The following is a 13,281-nucleotide window of genomic DNA, read 5'->3' as shown; positions in this document are numbered from 1 at the left end:
GAGGTCATAAAAAAAAAAAGAACACAAAACAAAGGAGAGGAGGTTGTGCAGAGGATGAAAAAGCTCTGGAATGATGGTCCATAGATACAATATCCTCGACCACATGCAGAACCTCAGGCAGCCAGCGCGTCATACTTGCGAGCGCCGCTTATGTCATGGGTGTGCCGTGGTGCCTCAGGCGGAGATCCTTGCCACCCATAGGTTTTTTTTTTCTTTTTTTTTTTTTTTTTTTCTTCCCGTGGTTCATTCAGAAAAACTGGACTGGAACGGTACAGAGTTTTTTAAATTGATATCAGAGGCGCTACCTATAAATTCAACATCATAAAACATCGGGCCAATCATTGCCAGTCTCTGATTTCTTTTGTTTTCCTTTTGAATGGCGTCATTGTTCCTCCGCAAAATCATCAGCTTTTCACCATGCCAACCGAACGGAAATGTGCAGATAATCCCTCCAAAATATATGTATCATAACCAGCGCAACAGGTATTGGGAATCAAGCGAGAGACGAGCATAGAGGGGGGGGGGGAAGTATATGTACAAGTAAAAGATAGGCTTCTGCCATCATGAATAGAAAACAAAACACAGAGAGAGAGAGAGAGAGAGAGAGAGCAGCCAACACACGAACCAAAGACACAGAAAGGATTAAAAAAAACATATAACAGTACACGATTAAAATAAAACTCGCACGTAAATGGGACGGTATATTCAATAGACCAAAGAGAGGGGGGGAAAAAGAAAAAAAAAAGGTTTCAAAACGTGGCCGTGAGTAGAGAGATGATCCAGAGTTCCCGTCAATAAAGCGAACCCTAAGAAGTCGAGTCGTATAAAAAGGATAGAGAAGAGAGGGACCGATAAGATTTAAATCTCTCCAAACATCTCGTCGAGCTCATCCACATCCACGCTTTCGGGACTCTGGAGCTCGCGCCAGGAATCGAGAGTCATATCAACGAGGGGGGTTGACACAAGTCTAGTCCCCAGAGACACTTGCTCTTCGGTCTCGGTCAGATCAGACATTTTCAGATCCAAATCTGGAAGCTCGCTGTTCAACATGTCGAGCGAGCGCTTCAGGGTCGACACGGGCGCAAATGTCGGGACCTCCGGGAGAGTGATGTGTGGCGCAGAGAGCGAGTCGGGCCGGGGCTCGGCATCCAAGTCATCATCCGAAGCCGCACTCATACCAGACGAGACGGATGAGGCGACGGATGTGAGAGAAGGGGAAGGGGAAGTGCCGAACAGAGTGGCAACGGTGGCATCATTCAGAGCCTGCTGCTGAAGTTGTTCCTGGAGAGGAGACTGTTCTTGGCGGCCTCCCATCGAGAAATAGTCAACCTGTGCATCGGGCATTGGGTCCTCGCCGAGAGACGCGAGAGCACCGTCGTCCACAGGGGTTCCGGAAATGCTCATACTCATGCTCATGTCATCGAGCTCTTGCAGCGCTTCCGTCAGGGCAGAAAATCCGCCCTTTGCTTGGGCCAGTTGGCTCGCTTTTTGCTCCGAGGCCCGCTCGCGCACAGCACTAGCCGTCTGGGTGAACTCCTTCTCATCACCCTCCAGTGGTGGAGAAGCCGCACGGTTCGAGTGAATCAAGCGCCCATGGTGACGATGGTCGGGGAAGTCGGGGCTATGCCTGGCACTCCCCGAACCAGCACACGCACCCAGACCAAGGTCCTCCTCGCCCTCAAAATCAGGGGACGACAGGTCGACTTCCGGACTCAGGGATCGCTGTCGCCGCATCACATCCTCCTCCTCCTCCTGCTCCTCGTCATCATCTGCAATAGAAATGCTCGGAGTGATAGATTTGCCGTCGATGCCCGGGATGATCACATCATCGGAATTCTCAGGAATCGGTTGTCGAGGAAGGGTTGTCAAGTAGTAGTAAACCTTGCGAGGATGGATCAGGATCAGTTCCTTGGCTATAGGGCAGGGCGCTAGCGCCGTCCACGGGCGTTTCATGTACGCACTCAGACGAGAAGACAGCAGAGCAGCGGGATTTGCGGAACTGGGTTGCGCGGAGAACCATTTAGTACCGACCACGATGAAAGGGGGGGGGGGGGGGGAGGAGGACTTACTTTGCGACACTCTCATTGAAAGACAGAAGAACGGCGGCCAACTCCTTTACCAAGTGCGGACGATTGGCGGTCTTCTCTAGTTGTTCAATCACCCCAACAACGATATCATCATTGATTCCCTCGACGTCGATCTTGGTACCTTCCGTGGGGGAGGGTGGTGGGGTCAGTTCCTTCGTATTTGAGCCCGGAAGGGTCGGTTCAGGCGATTCGGACTCATGGGATCTCTTGACCTTTTTGGAGGGAGGCAGTGGTTCGTCGGTCGCGTGCGAGGGTTTTGAGGAGGGAGGAGATCGGCGGGAAGTGTTTGGAAGATGAATGCCTAGCAACGGAAGGGAGAGCGACTTGCGACGAGTATTGTAAGGCATGATCTGAATAGAAAAGATAAAAAGTGGAAGGGTAAAGAACAAAAAATAATAGGAGTTGGGATAGGATATCGTAGTAGTGGTAGTAGTAGTAGATAATCAAACAGGGAGGCGAAAGTCAACGCGACCAAAAGTACACACGCAGAACAACTAAAAACTAAGTCTAAACAGAAACAGAAACAGGGAATCAAGAATACCAAGATAGTAGTAGTAATAATAATAATAATAATAATAATATAATAATAAAGGACTAGTAACACAGCAGATGGAGGAGAGAGTAAAAGGGATGAAAAGGAGAGTGTAGGAATAAGGAGAGAAGAGAGAGAGGATGAAGATGAAAATGTGATGGTTTAGTTTTACAAAATGCTGGTGCAGCCGGGATTGCGGGAACTCTGGAGGTACTGGAGGACGGAGGTAAACTAAATGGTACATCCCTACTAGACAGGAGTGACTCCATAGACATAGATATGATTCATGATTTTTTTTTTTAGGGGGGGATCTCAAGAACGCACTATGAAAATTGAAATGGCAAAAAAAAAAAAAAAAAAAAGGTGGGGTTTTTCGGGTGGCGATCATTGGCCCGATACAGGACTTTCAAGTTTCAACACACCGCTTATTACCTACCTAGTACGTACCTAGTACCTACCTAGTACTTACCTAGTACCTACCTGGTAGGTACCTTGTATATACTGTATATACTGAACAAAGAAACTTGAGATAAGTGATATTACCTACACAGTACAGCTGTTAAAAGGATCCATGGTTCTTTGTATCCGTGGACCAAAGAATTCCTCTCCTTGCTGCTTCCTAACCAATGAGAATTCGATGTTTGTCCCACTTGCCCTTCAATTACCTAACCGACCTAACCTACCTAGGTGATAAGGACATCCAATCAGAATCCAGTCAGTGGAGACAATGACCATTATTATGATTCTTTTCGCGTAAAGGAATCCTGCTCAGGCAACCACCAGGTATGTATTAGTTCAATATATCCCTTCTAACTACGGAGTACTACACAGGCCGAAGCACATATCGCCAAGTCGTCCCAAAATGCCATCGTTGCACATCAACAACCTCCAACCCACTCTCGCGAACTATCTGTCCAATATCGCGATTCCACCAACATCCATGACGATCCGCATGCGCCGGCGCCAGATTATCCAGGATCCGATTCAACCACTCGTAATGCGACCGGCCATGCTCCAGCAGCAGGATCCGACCACGCTGCGGTTCCGTGATCGTCCCCAGATGCCGCAGCGTGGCGACAGGGTCCGGCATCGAGCAGAGCCCCATGGTTTGCACAATCGTATCGTAATATCTAGCTGCCTGCTCCCCGTTTGCATCATTCGTCGTCGGTCTAGACGTAGCGGTAGCGGTAGCTGTACCTGTAACTGTATCCGGGGGAGGAACCTCCCTCGCATCCTGCACGCGAAACACCACCCTCCCAAACTGCGGATAAAGCCTCGCAAACTTCTCCCGCGTAATTTCCACCATCTGCGGACTCAGATCAACAAACGTCACAGAGCGACACCCCTTGCGTTCGGCGCGCCCCTGCTCGTCCACGCCCCTCCGCTCCCCCCCCAGATCATAGTACTCTAGGTTCCGACCCGTCCCGCAGCTCACCTCGAGTACGTTGCCGCGCGCGCCCTGGACCAGTTCGCGCCGCTTGGCGCCCATGCGCATCAGCTTCTCTGACATTTCAACATCAGCGTCGAAGCTCGACGCGGTGTGGTTGTACCGGTCCGAGACGTCCACGGGCACCTCCAGGGCCTGGGACTGGCGGACCTCGCGCCGGTACGAGGCATACAGGTACCCGCAGTAGGTGCTCATGGCGAGGACACCAACGCCCAGCACGGTCATTGCTCTGGGGGACATCCGGGGCGGAGATTCTGGCTCTGGACGGAGATTCAGCAGATGCGGATTTGCCCGTTTCGGGAGAGATGGTGGTGCATGGGGACTGATCTTTGTCAGTGGGGTTTGTTTTCTCATTTGCCATGTATCTGACCTGGTTTGTCCAGCTTGGATAGGGTTCGTCCTGGACGGTCCAGGGGTCGGGATTTGGGCCTTTTTCAAGGCGCCTCGGCCTATCCGGGACGCGCTCATAGTATATCTAGTTAATCTAATCTGTTTCAGAAACCCACTGAGACTGATAGTTGGTTCAGAGGTATTATGTGGAAGGTGGAACGGATAAATGATTGGGGAAGAAAAAGAAGTTCGGATCGGCTTATCGTCCGATATCAAGTGACTGGCGGTATGTATCCTAACTTGAGGCTGTCTTCTTCCCACCCAGACTGAATCATATTCACAATAACAGGCACTGTAGCCTGTACTGAACATCATCATGTCCCTCCCTGGTAACATCCTTATTGTGGGAGGAGGAGTCTTTGGATGTGCGTCACTAACTGGATGTTTTTTTTTTTCAATTCATGCCTCTCCTCTTTATATTGGATGACAGAAGCAAAGAAAAGAAAAACTTACCATAATTCAGTATCCACCGCCCTCTCTCTCTCCCAGAGACACCCCTCCAGCAAAGTCACCATCCTGGAAGCATCACCCACCATCCCCAACCCGCATGGCTCCTCCGTCGATACCTCACGTATCGTGCGAGCAGACTACTCGCATCCAACGTATGCAAAGCTCGCCGCAGAAGCCACGGACCGCTGGCGAAGCTCCGAATGGGGCCAGGACGGCCGATACACCCAGAACGGCCTGCTGCTCGTCTACCCGGACGGCGACTCCACGGCCAAAGACTACACCACGAAGAGCTACCACAACGTCCAGCAGCTGGGCGAGGACGCGCAGTTCCTCCCCACAAAGCCGGACGTGCTCCGCGCCGCCCCCGCCTACAGCGACACCCTCAACGTCGCGGGCGGATACGTGAACTGGAGCTCTGGCTGGGCGGACGCCGCGGCCGGCGTGCAGTTCGTCAAACACAAACTCGACCAGCAAACGCACCAGGTGAGCTTCAAAACCGGCAAAGCCACGCAACTGCTATATTCCAAGACCGACAACGTAACCGGTGTCGTCCTGGAAGATGGCTCAACCATCGCCGCGGACCTGGTCATCCTGGCCACAGGCGCCTGGACAGCCTCCCTGGTCGACCTGCGCGGCCGCGCCGTCTCAACCGGCCAAATACTCGCGTACATGCGCATCTCCGACGCCGAGCAGCGCCGGCTCGAGAACATGCCCACGATCCTCAACTTCGGCACGGGCATCTTCATCATCCCGCCGCGGAACAATCTCCTGAAAATCGCCCGCCACGCCTATGGATACCACAACCCCATGACCGTCCCCGTTCCAGGCGCCCCAGCCCATCTCGACTCCACCACAAGTACTGCTACTACTACTACTACTACTAGTAGTACTACGACCATGTCTGTCTCCCTACCGGACACGGCCGTGCCCATCCCACTCGAGGGGGAAACCGCCTTCCGTGACGCGCTCAGACAACTCCTCCCTTCCATGGCGGAGCGTCCGTTCACCGAGACGCGGATTTGCTGGTACACTGATACGTAGGTTTCCCTTCTATATCCAAAAATAATGCAAAACCTCACAATAAACAGCCCCAAAGGTGACTTTCTAATCACCTACCACCCCGCGCATCCGGGCCTCTTCCTCGCCACCGGCGGCAGCGGCCACGCATACAAGTTCTTCCCTGTCCTCGGGGACAAGATCGTCGACGCCCTGGAGGGGAACCTGGCGAGCGAACTAGCGGAGCTCTGGGCCTGGCCGGGTGCCGTGGACGAGCATCGCTTTTCTGGCACAGAGGATGGGAGTCGATCTGGCGCGAAGGGGTTGATTTTGCAGGAGGAGTTGGCGAAGACGGTGAAGGCGAGGAGGGTGGGTGTTTTGTGAATATAGAATACATATCTAGATAGCTATCTATCTATCTGTCGATCTGTCGATCTATCTATATGTATATATATGTAGTCTACCTATCTTTGGAGTGTTTTATACTGGGTGCGTGGTTGTATATAGATAAAAGATATATATTTGTATAACCGCGTTCCGGCATCGGGACGGGAGGTCTAGTCTATTACACTGGAATAACAGACATGGTACCGTCCGACCTAGTCTCGTATACGTAGTAAGGTAAAGCTACAATTACAGACAAGTTTAATATCACTCATTTTATTGTCTGGTTATCAGGAAATCCATAATAAAGACAAAAACTAACGTCGCTGTTGGATCAGGGCGAACCCGTCACCCAGCGCATTCAACCTAGTTCAAGAACAATCAAGTTCAGGGGCTGGGGAAAAAAAGAAGAGTGAAAAGCATCCGACGTGGAAGATCCTTGCAAGAAGCTGCTGCCAATAGACAGAGAAGGGAAGAAATCGAAATAATTAGAAGGAGGCAACCAGTCGACCAGCGCACAGTACCGCCCCCTTGAATTTGCGGCGTGCGACGACTATCTAAAGTGTGAACGTTGGGAGCTTGTTGCAACGGAAGCAGAAAAAAAAAAACAAAGCCGAGTCGCTAGAACGCCGTACTAATGCTAGCATAAAAATCGTGATGCAGACGGAAGAAGCTCGGCGGAGATAACTCATGCCCCGCAACTATCCGGTCAAAACGGAATTCGGGGAAAATTTTTGTTAATACAAGTTTTTTGAAGGCAGAGGTGTTGGTCAAGGGTGAGAGAAAGACAGAGAGAGAGAGAGAGAGAAAGACTCAGTCCTCCGTCGCTATCTTGTGCTTAGACCTTGCGGAAGTCTTCAAGTGGGTCAGTGAGTGCACACAGTAAACAATAGTGAAGTGACATACCAGAGAGCACAGGATAGATCAGTTCAAAAGCCTGGTATATCTCTTCACGGACCTTGGCACCAGTCAAGACAATTTTGCCGCTAACGAAAATCAAGAGCACAATCTTGGGCTTCATCATACGATAGATGAGACCAGGGAACAGCTCAGGTTCATAGGAACTGAAGTTGTGGTGGCGACTCGCCAAGCCTTCCAAACGAATGGGGAACTTGATGTCACAAGAACCGACAATGTTCTGGATCTTGAAGTCTGTAAACTTGGCATTGAAACCAAGCTTCTGGATGATACGCGCGTACTTTCTGGAAGCGAGCTTCGAGTCGTCCTCGGATTTGGCACCCGTGACAACCATCTTGCCGGAGGCAAAGATCAGAGCGGTGGTCTTGGGCTCTCGAATACGCATGATAACGGCCGCAAAACGCTAAAGGAAACGCAGTTCAGCCACACTGTACCCTGATATCACAATCCCAGGGAGGTGTGGAATATAATACCTTAGGGTTGTACTCCGCGTTTCTCGCGTGGAGTGCAATAGTCTTCAGGTCCAGACGACAGTCCAGGTTGACAGTTGCGACAATGTTTCTTGAAAAAAAAAAAAAAAGAAAAAAGACATCATTGTTCAGTATTCTGGTGAACCAGATAGAGAAACAGTAGAGTATACTCACTGCAAAGTAGGCACAATGCCGCTCCCTGGCGCGTTGGCACCAGGAGTCGCAGCTGGAGTCGCGGGCGTCACCCCATTGCCGTTAGCGGCATTTCCTCCCTGCTGCTGGCCGTTCACATTTCCGGTCACACCCTGCGACCCGAGAACCAGACCCTCCTTATCCGAAGGCGGAGTCAGGTCGCCCGTACCGCCGGGGAAGGACAGCGATGAGGGGGAGGTGAAGGCCCGAGCCTGTTGCGCAGTCGCCGGATGAGTCGTGAGAGAGTCCATTGTGACCTGAGTGTAGATAACTCCAACTGAAAAAACCAGCCGAAACTGAAGGTACAGAGCCAATGGCAGTCTGGGGATGAGTTAAGACATGCTTTGAAGACGAGAAAGACCGATGAAGAAGCATACCTAGTGTGGGAGATGGACAAGTAAATGTATCCCCTACAGAACACTGCCGTTCGGGTAGATAGATCAAAGGAAGGTTGAAGTAAAAGATCCTCGAGCAATCTTCCAAGACGACAAGCAGTAAAGCCCAACCGAAGAACTCTTGACGGGATGATAGGGTAGGACAAGACGGGAAAGAGAAAGCCACAGTAAAGTGTTTTTCGATTAACTCAGAAAGGCAGATGAAGGGTAGATTATGTGAATGTGAATGCAACAAGGTGCAACAGATGGATGGGAAGGGAGTGGATAGTGGATAAATTGCACTTTTTCTGGGATGACAAATTTTTTTTCTTCTTGTTTTGTGTTTGTGTTTTCCTTTTCTGGAATTTGAGAGGTTCTATCTGCAATGGAGAAAATTTTTTTTTTTTTGGTTTGGAAAGAGAGCGGCAAGAAGATGCACACCTGAGGCAGCAACCTTCCTATTTCAGTAACCTAATCTGAAACGGTAGAGCAAGGGAAAAAAAATCGGGGGAAAAAACCAACGTTTTTCCCGCGTGTTCTGGCGCCCGAAGAACTTCTTTTTAATATTAAAAACCTCGGGTAAGAAAGACAGCACGAAGCGGAAATTCCACCACTTGAATAGGCTTGTATGGAGAGAGAGAGGGAGAGGAGGGAGAGGGGGAGGGGCGAGAAGATGGCGAGCGGAATGAAGACTGTATGGCGTTCCGGGGACAATGCCAAGACCAGGATAAAAAATTCCAAAAGGATTGGGAAAGTGGGAGGTTGGGCCTTTATATAGGCTGACTCACAGGCGGCCGTCAGGGGGGGAAACCCTCTGAAAAGAGGCTGGGCCCGGACCCGGCGGCAAAAGCAGCGATGGAGCAGTGAAAGTCATCCATGGTTAGTCTGGCTTAGCGCTCCACTAGCGGCTCTTGGGTGGCCAACCAGTGGGATCCTGGGTTCTAATTGGTGTACACAAAGATTCATTGTTTGGGCCCCTCCACCGGGTCTGGAGCTGTGATTGGCTGTCACTCCCTTGCAGCCACCTGAACTCTCAACTGTAACTTGGAGTGTCACTTTTCTTTCTTTTCCTTCAAATCCGCGTTGCTCCTGCACCTGATTGAGAGAGACCCACTTTAGAGTATTCTTTTTTTTTTTTTTTTTTCCAATCATGACGCGTTTACTTGAGACTTATTTTTGTCTACGACGCGCCGTGTCTTGCCGCTTTACTTTCTCAATTTTTTGATTTCTTTGATCTTCTTTCTCTACCCAACTCCCAAGTTCTCCAATTCACAAAGCTACCTAACCCAACTCTGCTATCAAGTACCTTGTCTGAATTTTTTTGCCTTGTCATTACCTACTGTTACTAAGGGTAATCCAGCTTACTAGTTGTCCGTTGGTTTTGCCATAGAATGCTGATTGGATCTTTCTTATCCTCCCTGCTTCATCTTGCTTGGTGGCGTCCATTACTTTTCCCCAGATCTCAGCTTTTCTGATCCACCATTTGATCATCACCGTCTTTTCAGTTGATATATCATAAAGGTCATATTATTACTATTTTTTTTTTCATCTGTATAGTGTATACAAATCTATCAAGGGTGTTTGCTTATTTGTGGGTATTGTACATACCATTGACATACCATCCTGTGGATACCTCATTCTTCGATGAATAATTTCCTCCACAAGTACTCCGTAACTACAGAGTATACACAAGGCTGTTCAGACAGTAAGAAAGCAAAATAGATGTATGTTGAAGGAGTGGTGATGTTGATTATCCCATGATACTTGGTTGTCCTGCGTAGGAACCTATACCAAGTATGCTTTCTCGCATATTATTCAGGGTATGCATAAGAATTTTAATCTCCCCCCTTGATTCCTCCACGTTATGCGGTGATGTGGAGAATCAACTGTTCTACTGCTTCATGTGAAGTTATGACCACGTTACCTTTTAGAAGCATGACGATCGGGATCCCGAGTTTTGCAACGTCCTATTTCTGTCGACAGTCGTTTAGAGAAGTTTCTGATCGGGTAAAAAGCGGAAGACGACCACGGCGGCTCGTTGATTCCCATCACCGCAATCCCCATTGGCTCTGATAACCTCGGGTACGGCGGACATCTAGGTAGTTCATACCTACCTAGTAGTTACTCTTGGTTATCTAGAATCTCTTTTAGTCATCTGATTTCCTAAGGTTCTCCGATCCGGCGACGAGGGGGAAAAAAAAAAAGACACCTACTATGTTCAAGATTCTCTCTTGGAGCTTTTATCTCTAAATTTAAACAATCCTCCTTGTAACTCGGCCATGTCTTGCGTTCAATTCTAAATTTCCACTATCCGCCGCCTCGTTGAATCGTCCACCATCCCTGTCTCCGTCATCATTTGAACCCCCCTCCAAACAAAAAAAAAAAATGGCTTCGAGAGCAGTCATCTTGCGTCTGTTGAGACGTGAGGCACAAGTTGGCCCCTCACAGCTCTCTGGAGCTCCTCCATCCGTGATTGCTGCTTCAAGATCTGTCTCAACATCGACCAGGTTGCTCTCAACGTCTGCGCGACGCACCGGACTGCGTTTCTCCGCACCCGCACAGACTCGAGCGTTTTCGCAGTCGCTATCCCGGAAACTCACTGATGAGAATGGCCATTTTGATCCCCGCCAGGTGGAGAGAGAATCAGACGATGTCGATGTTTGTATTGTTGGTGGTGGTAAGCTTTTTTTTTTTTTTTTTTTTTCTTTTATCGTTTTTGTTTTCTCCCTTCAAAGCTGGATATGCGCTGACCATGCTCCTCTGCTTTTTCTAGGCCCCGCTGGTCTCGCCGCTGCTATTCGATTAAAACAACTCGCCAACGAAGCTGGAAACGAGGAGTTTCGTGTAGTTTTACTGGAGAAAGCTGGAGAATTGGGCGCCCACATCCTTTCCGGCAATGTTCTGCAACCCACGGCGATGAACGAGCTGCTCCCGGATTGGCTCTCAGAGGACAACCCCTCGCGATTCCAGTATGTCACACCGGCAAAGGAAGATAAAATGCGGTTCCTGACGAAGAACTCGTCCTTCCCGATCCCCGCCCCTCCGCAGATGCACAACCATGGCAATTACATCATCAGCTTGAACCAGCTGACCAAATGGATGGGCGAGCGCGCGGAGGAGCTCGGAGTCGAGATTTACCCGGGATTTGCTGCTAGTGAACTGGTCTACAAGCCGGACGGATCGGTGCTTGGTGTCGCAACTAACGACCTGGGCGTTGGCCGGGATGGCAAGCCGAAGGATAACTTTGAGCGGGGAATGGAATTCCATGCTCGGGTCACCCTTCTTGCGGAGGGTTGCCACGGTAGCCTGACCAAGCAGGCCATCAAGAAGTACGAACTCAGGCGAGACAGCCAACCCCAAACCTATGGAATTGGATTAAAGGAAGTTTGGGAAATTCCGCCCGAGAAATTTAAACCTGGAGAGATCGTGCACTCCATGGGATATCCGCTCCCGAAGGATACCTATGGCGGAGCTTGGATGTACCACTTTGGCGAAAATATGGTGAGTATCGGCTTAGTCGTTGGTCTCGATTACCCGAATCCGTGGCTGTCTCCCTATGGAGAGTTCCAGAAACTGAAGCACCACCCGCTGTTCAGTGAGGTCTTGGAGGGGGGGAAGTGTATCTCGTATGGGGCTCGCGCGCTGAACGAGGGTGGGTTCCAGTCCATTCCCAAGTGTGCTTTCCCCGGCGGAGCCTTGATCGGCGACAGCGCTGGATTTTTGAATGTCCCCAAGATCAAGGGTACCCACACGGCCATGAAGTCAGCAATGCTGGCGGCGGAATCGACCTTCGCAGCTCTGCAAAATGACGAGGGTGGCTCGGTTTTCCTGTTCGACTACGAAGACTCTCTCCGGAAGTCGTCTATCTGGAAGGAATTGTATGAGGTCCGCAACATGCGACCTTCGTTCAGCACCCCCCTTGGTCTTTTCGGAGGCATCGTCTATTCCGGACTTGAGGCGTATGTTTTCAAGGGTCGAGTCCCTTGGACCCTGAAACACCATGGCACCGACGCGGCCGCCACCAAGGCCGCATCTGAATTTGAGAAGATCGAGTACCCCAAGCCCGATGGTAAGATCAGCTTCGACATCCTGACGAGCGTGAGCCGAACCGGTACCAATCACGAGGAGGACCAGCCTGTGCATTTGCAGGTGGCTGACTGGGACAAACACACGGATATCTCCTGGCCTAAGTACCAGGGGGTTGAGAATCGATTCTGCCCCGCTGGTGTGTATGAGTATGTCGAGGACGCGAGCAAGCCCCATGGTGTTCGCTTCCAGATCAATTCTCAAAAGTGAGTTTCCTCTTACATATATATATATATAGAAGTATGCTAATTGTGTTCCAGCTGTATCCACTGTAAGACTTGTGACATCAAAGTACCAACCCAGGATATCAACTGGCAGACTCCTCAGGGTGGAGAGGGACCGAAGTATTTCATGACATAAGGACTATTAAAATCCACAGAGACACTGTATATATACATATTAGAGCCTTTCTTTTTTCTGACCGTGGCGAATCCAATCCTCTATATTCTGAGATACTCTGGATAGGATGCCCCGTGGGGACTTGGACGGAACCGTGGAAATCCGTAGATCGGGACCAACGCTTGCTCTATACAACTCAGTAAATAGAATCCTGTATCATCGCATCGAATTCGACATTTGGATGAAGATGAAGCGGGGCCACGTGGATCCCTCCGTTCAAAGTGAGGCGACGCGGTTTTAAAACGAAAATCGACTGGTTGGAAAAAGAGGCGACCTTTTTTCCTTTTCCCATCTTTTTGTCTGGCGGTCGGTCAGCTTCATTTCTTTCCCCTTTTCTCTCTCTCTCCTCTTCGCTCTTCATCCTCCTTTCCATCCCCCCAATAAATACTTTCTTCATCGTCACTCTCCCTTTTCCTCTTGTTTTATTCTGTGTGTGAGCCATCTTGGCTTCACTCCTCCTAACAAAAGCCCACCTTTTGGACTACACTCTGGATTCCAGGACCACTTTGCTACCGTCCGCCATCACCCAGTTATCAACCCAAGGGAATTCGATCTA

General features: G+C 50.0%; 6 protein-coding genes across 6 annotated transcripts; 2 read left to right on the top strand and 4 right to left on the bottom strand.

Annotated features, from left to right (window-relative positions):
- Positions 1 to 369: 369 nt before the first annotated feature.
- P175DRAFT_0477029 (uncharacterized protein) lies at positions 370 to 2,725 on the bottom strand. The gene is made up of 2 exons (XM_040895302.1): positions 2,070 to 2,725; positions 370 to 1,999 (listed from the first exon to the last, which is right to left on the bottom strand). Exons 1-2 carry the CDS (start codon positions 2,432 to 2,434, stop codon positions 859 to 861), a joined length of 1,506 nt encoding a protein of 501 aa, XP_040753046.1. The 5' UTR covers positions 2,435 to 2,725; the 3' UTR covers positions 370 to 858.
- A 448-nt stretch (positions 2,726 to 3,173) lies between these two features.
- P175DRAFT_0500537 (class I SAM-dependent methyltransferase) lies at positions 3,174 to 4,729 on the bottom strand. Its single transcript, XM_040896978.1, has one exon. The coding sequence runs from the start codon at positions 4,304 to 4,306 to the stop codon at positions 3,443 to 3,445; it is 864 nt and encodes a 287-aa protein (XP_040753045.1). The 5' UTR covers positions 4,307 to 4,729; the 3' UTR covers positions 3,174 to 3,442.
- Positions 4,730 to 4,731: 2 nt separating this feature from the next.
- Positions 4,732 to 6,334, top strand: P175DRAFT_0500535 (NAD(P)/FAD-dependent oxidoreductase). Its single transcript, XM_040896977.1, has 3 exons — positions 4,732 to 4,821; positions 4,920 to 5,943; positions 5,995 to 6,334. The coding sequence occupies exons 1-3, from the start codon at positions 4,773 to 4,775 to the stop codon at positions 6,284 to 6,286; spliced, it is 1,365 nt and encodes a 454-aa protein (XP_040753044.1). The 5' UTR covers positions 4,732 to 4,772; the 3' UTR covers positions 6,287 to 6,334.
- A 699-nt stretch (positions 6,335 to 7,033) lies between these two features.
- Positions 7,034 to 7,976, bottom strand: P175DRAFT_0500533 (TBP family protein). The gene is made up of 2 exons (XM_040896976.1): positions 7,678 to 7,976; positions 7,034 to 7,607 (listed from the first exon to the last, which is right to left on the bottom strand). The coding sequence occupies exon 2, from the start codon at positions 7,587 to 7,589 to the stop codon at positions 7,125 to 7,127; it is 465 nt and encodes a 154-aa protein (XP_040753043.1). The 5' UTR covers positions 7,590 to 7,607; positions 7,678 to 7,976; the 3' UTR covers positions 7,034 to 7,124.
- Positions 7,752 to 8,330, bottom strand: P175DRAFT_0194346 (uncharacterized protein). The gene is made up of 2 exons (XM_040892553.1): positions 8,244 to 8,330; positions 7,752 to 8,143 (listed from the first exon to the last, which is right to left on the bottom strand). Exon 2 carries the CDS (start codon positions 8,115 to 8,117, stop codon positions 7,845 to 7,847), a length of 273 nt encoding a protein of 90 aa, XP_040753042.1. The 5' UTR covers positions 8,118 to 8,143; positions 8,244 to 8,330; the 3' UTR covers positions 7,752 to 7,844.
- Positions 8,331 to 10,469: 2,139 nt separating this feature from the next.
- P175DRAFT_0194055 (electron-transferring-flavoprotein dehydrogenase) lies at positions 10,470 to 13,003 on the top strand. The gene is made up of 3 exons (XM_040892552.1): positions 10,470 to 10,917; positions 11,014 to 12,532; positions 12,587 to 13,003. Exons 1-3 carry the CDS (start codon positions 10,626 to 10,628, stop codon positions 12,684 to 12,686), a joined length of 1,911 nt encoding a protein of 636 aa, XP_040753041.1. The 5' UTR covers positions 10,470 to 10,625; the 3' UTR covers positions 12,687 to 13,003.
- The last annotated feature ends 278 nt before the right edge of the window (positions 13,004 to 13,281 follow it).

This window comes from Aspergillus ochraceoroseus (genome assembly GCF_002846915.1).
Source record: "Aspergillus ochraceoroseus IBT 24754 chromosome Unknown P175scaffold_3, whole genome shotgun sequence".
Classification (NCBI taxonomy): Eukaryota; Fungi; Ascomycota; class Eurotiomycetes; order Eurotiales; family Aspergillaceae; genus Aspergillus; species Aspergillus ochraceoroseus.
This window is presented reverse-complemented; position numbering and strand designations above follow the sequence as displayed.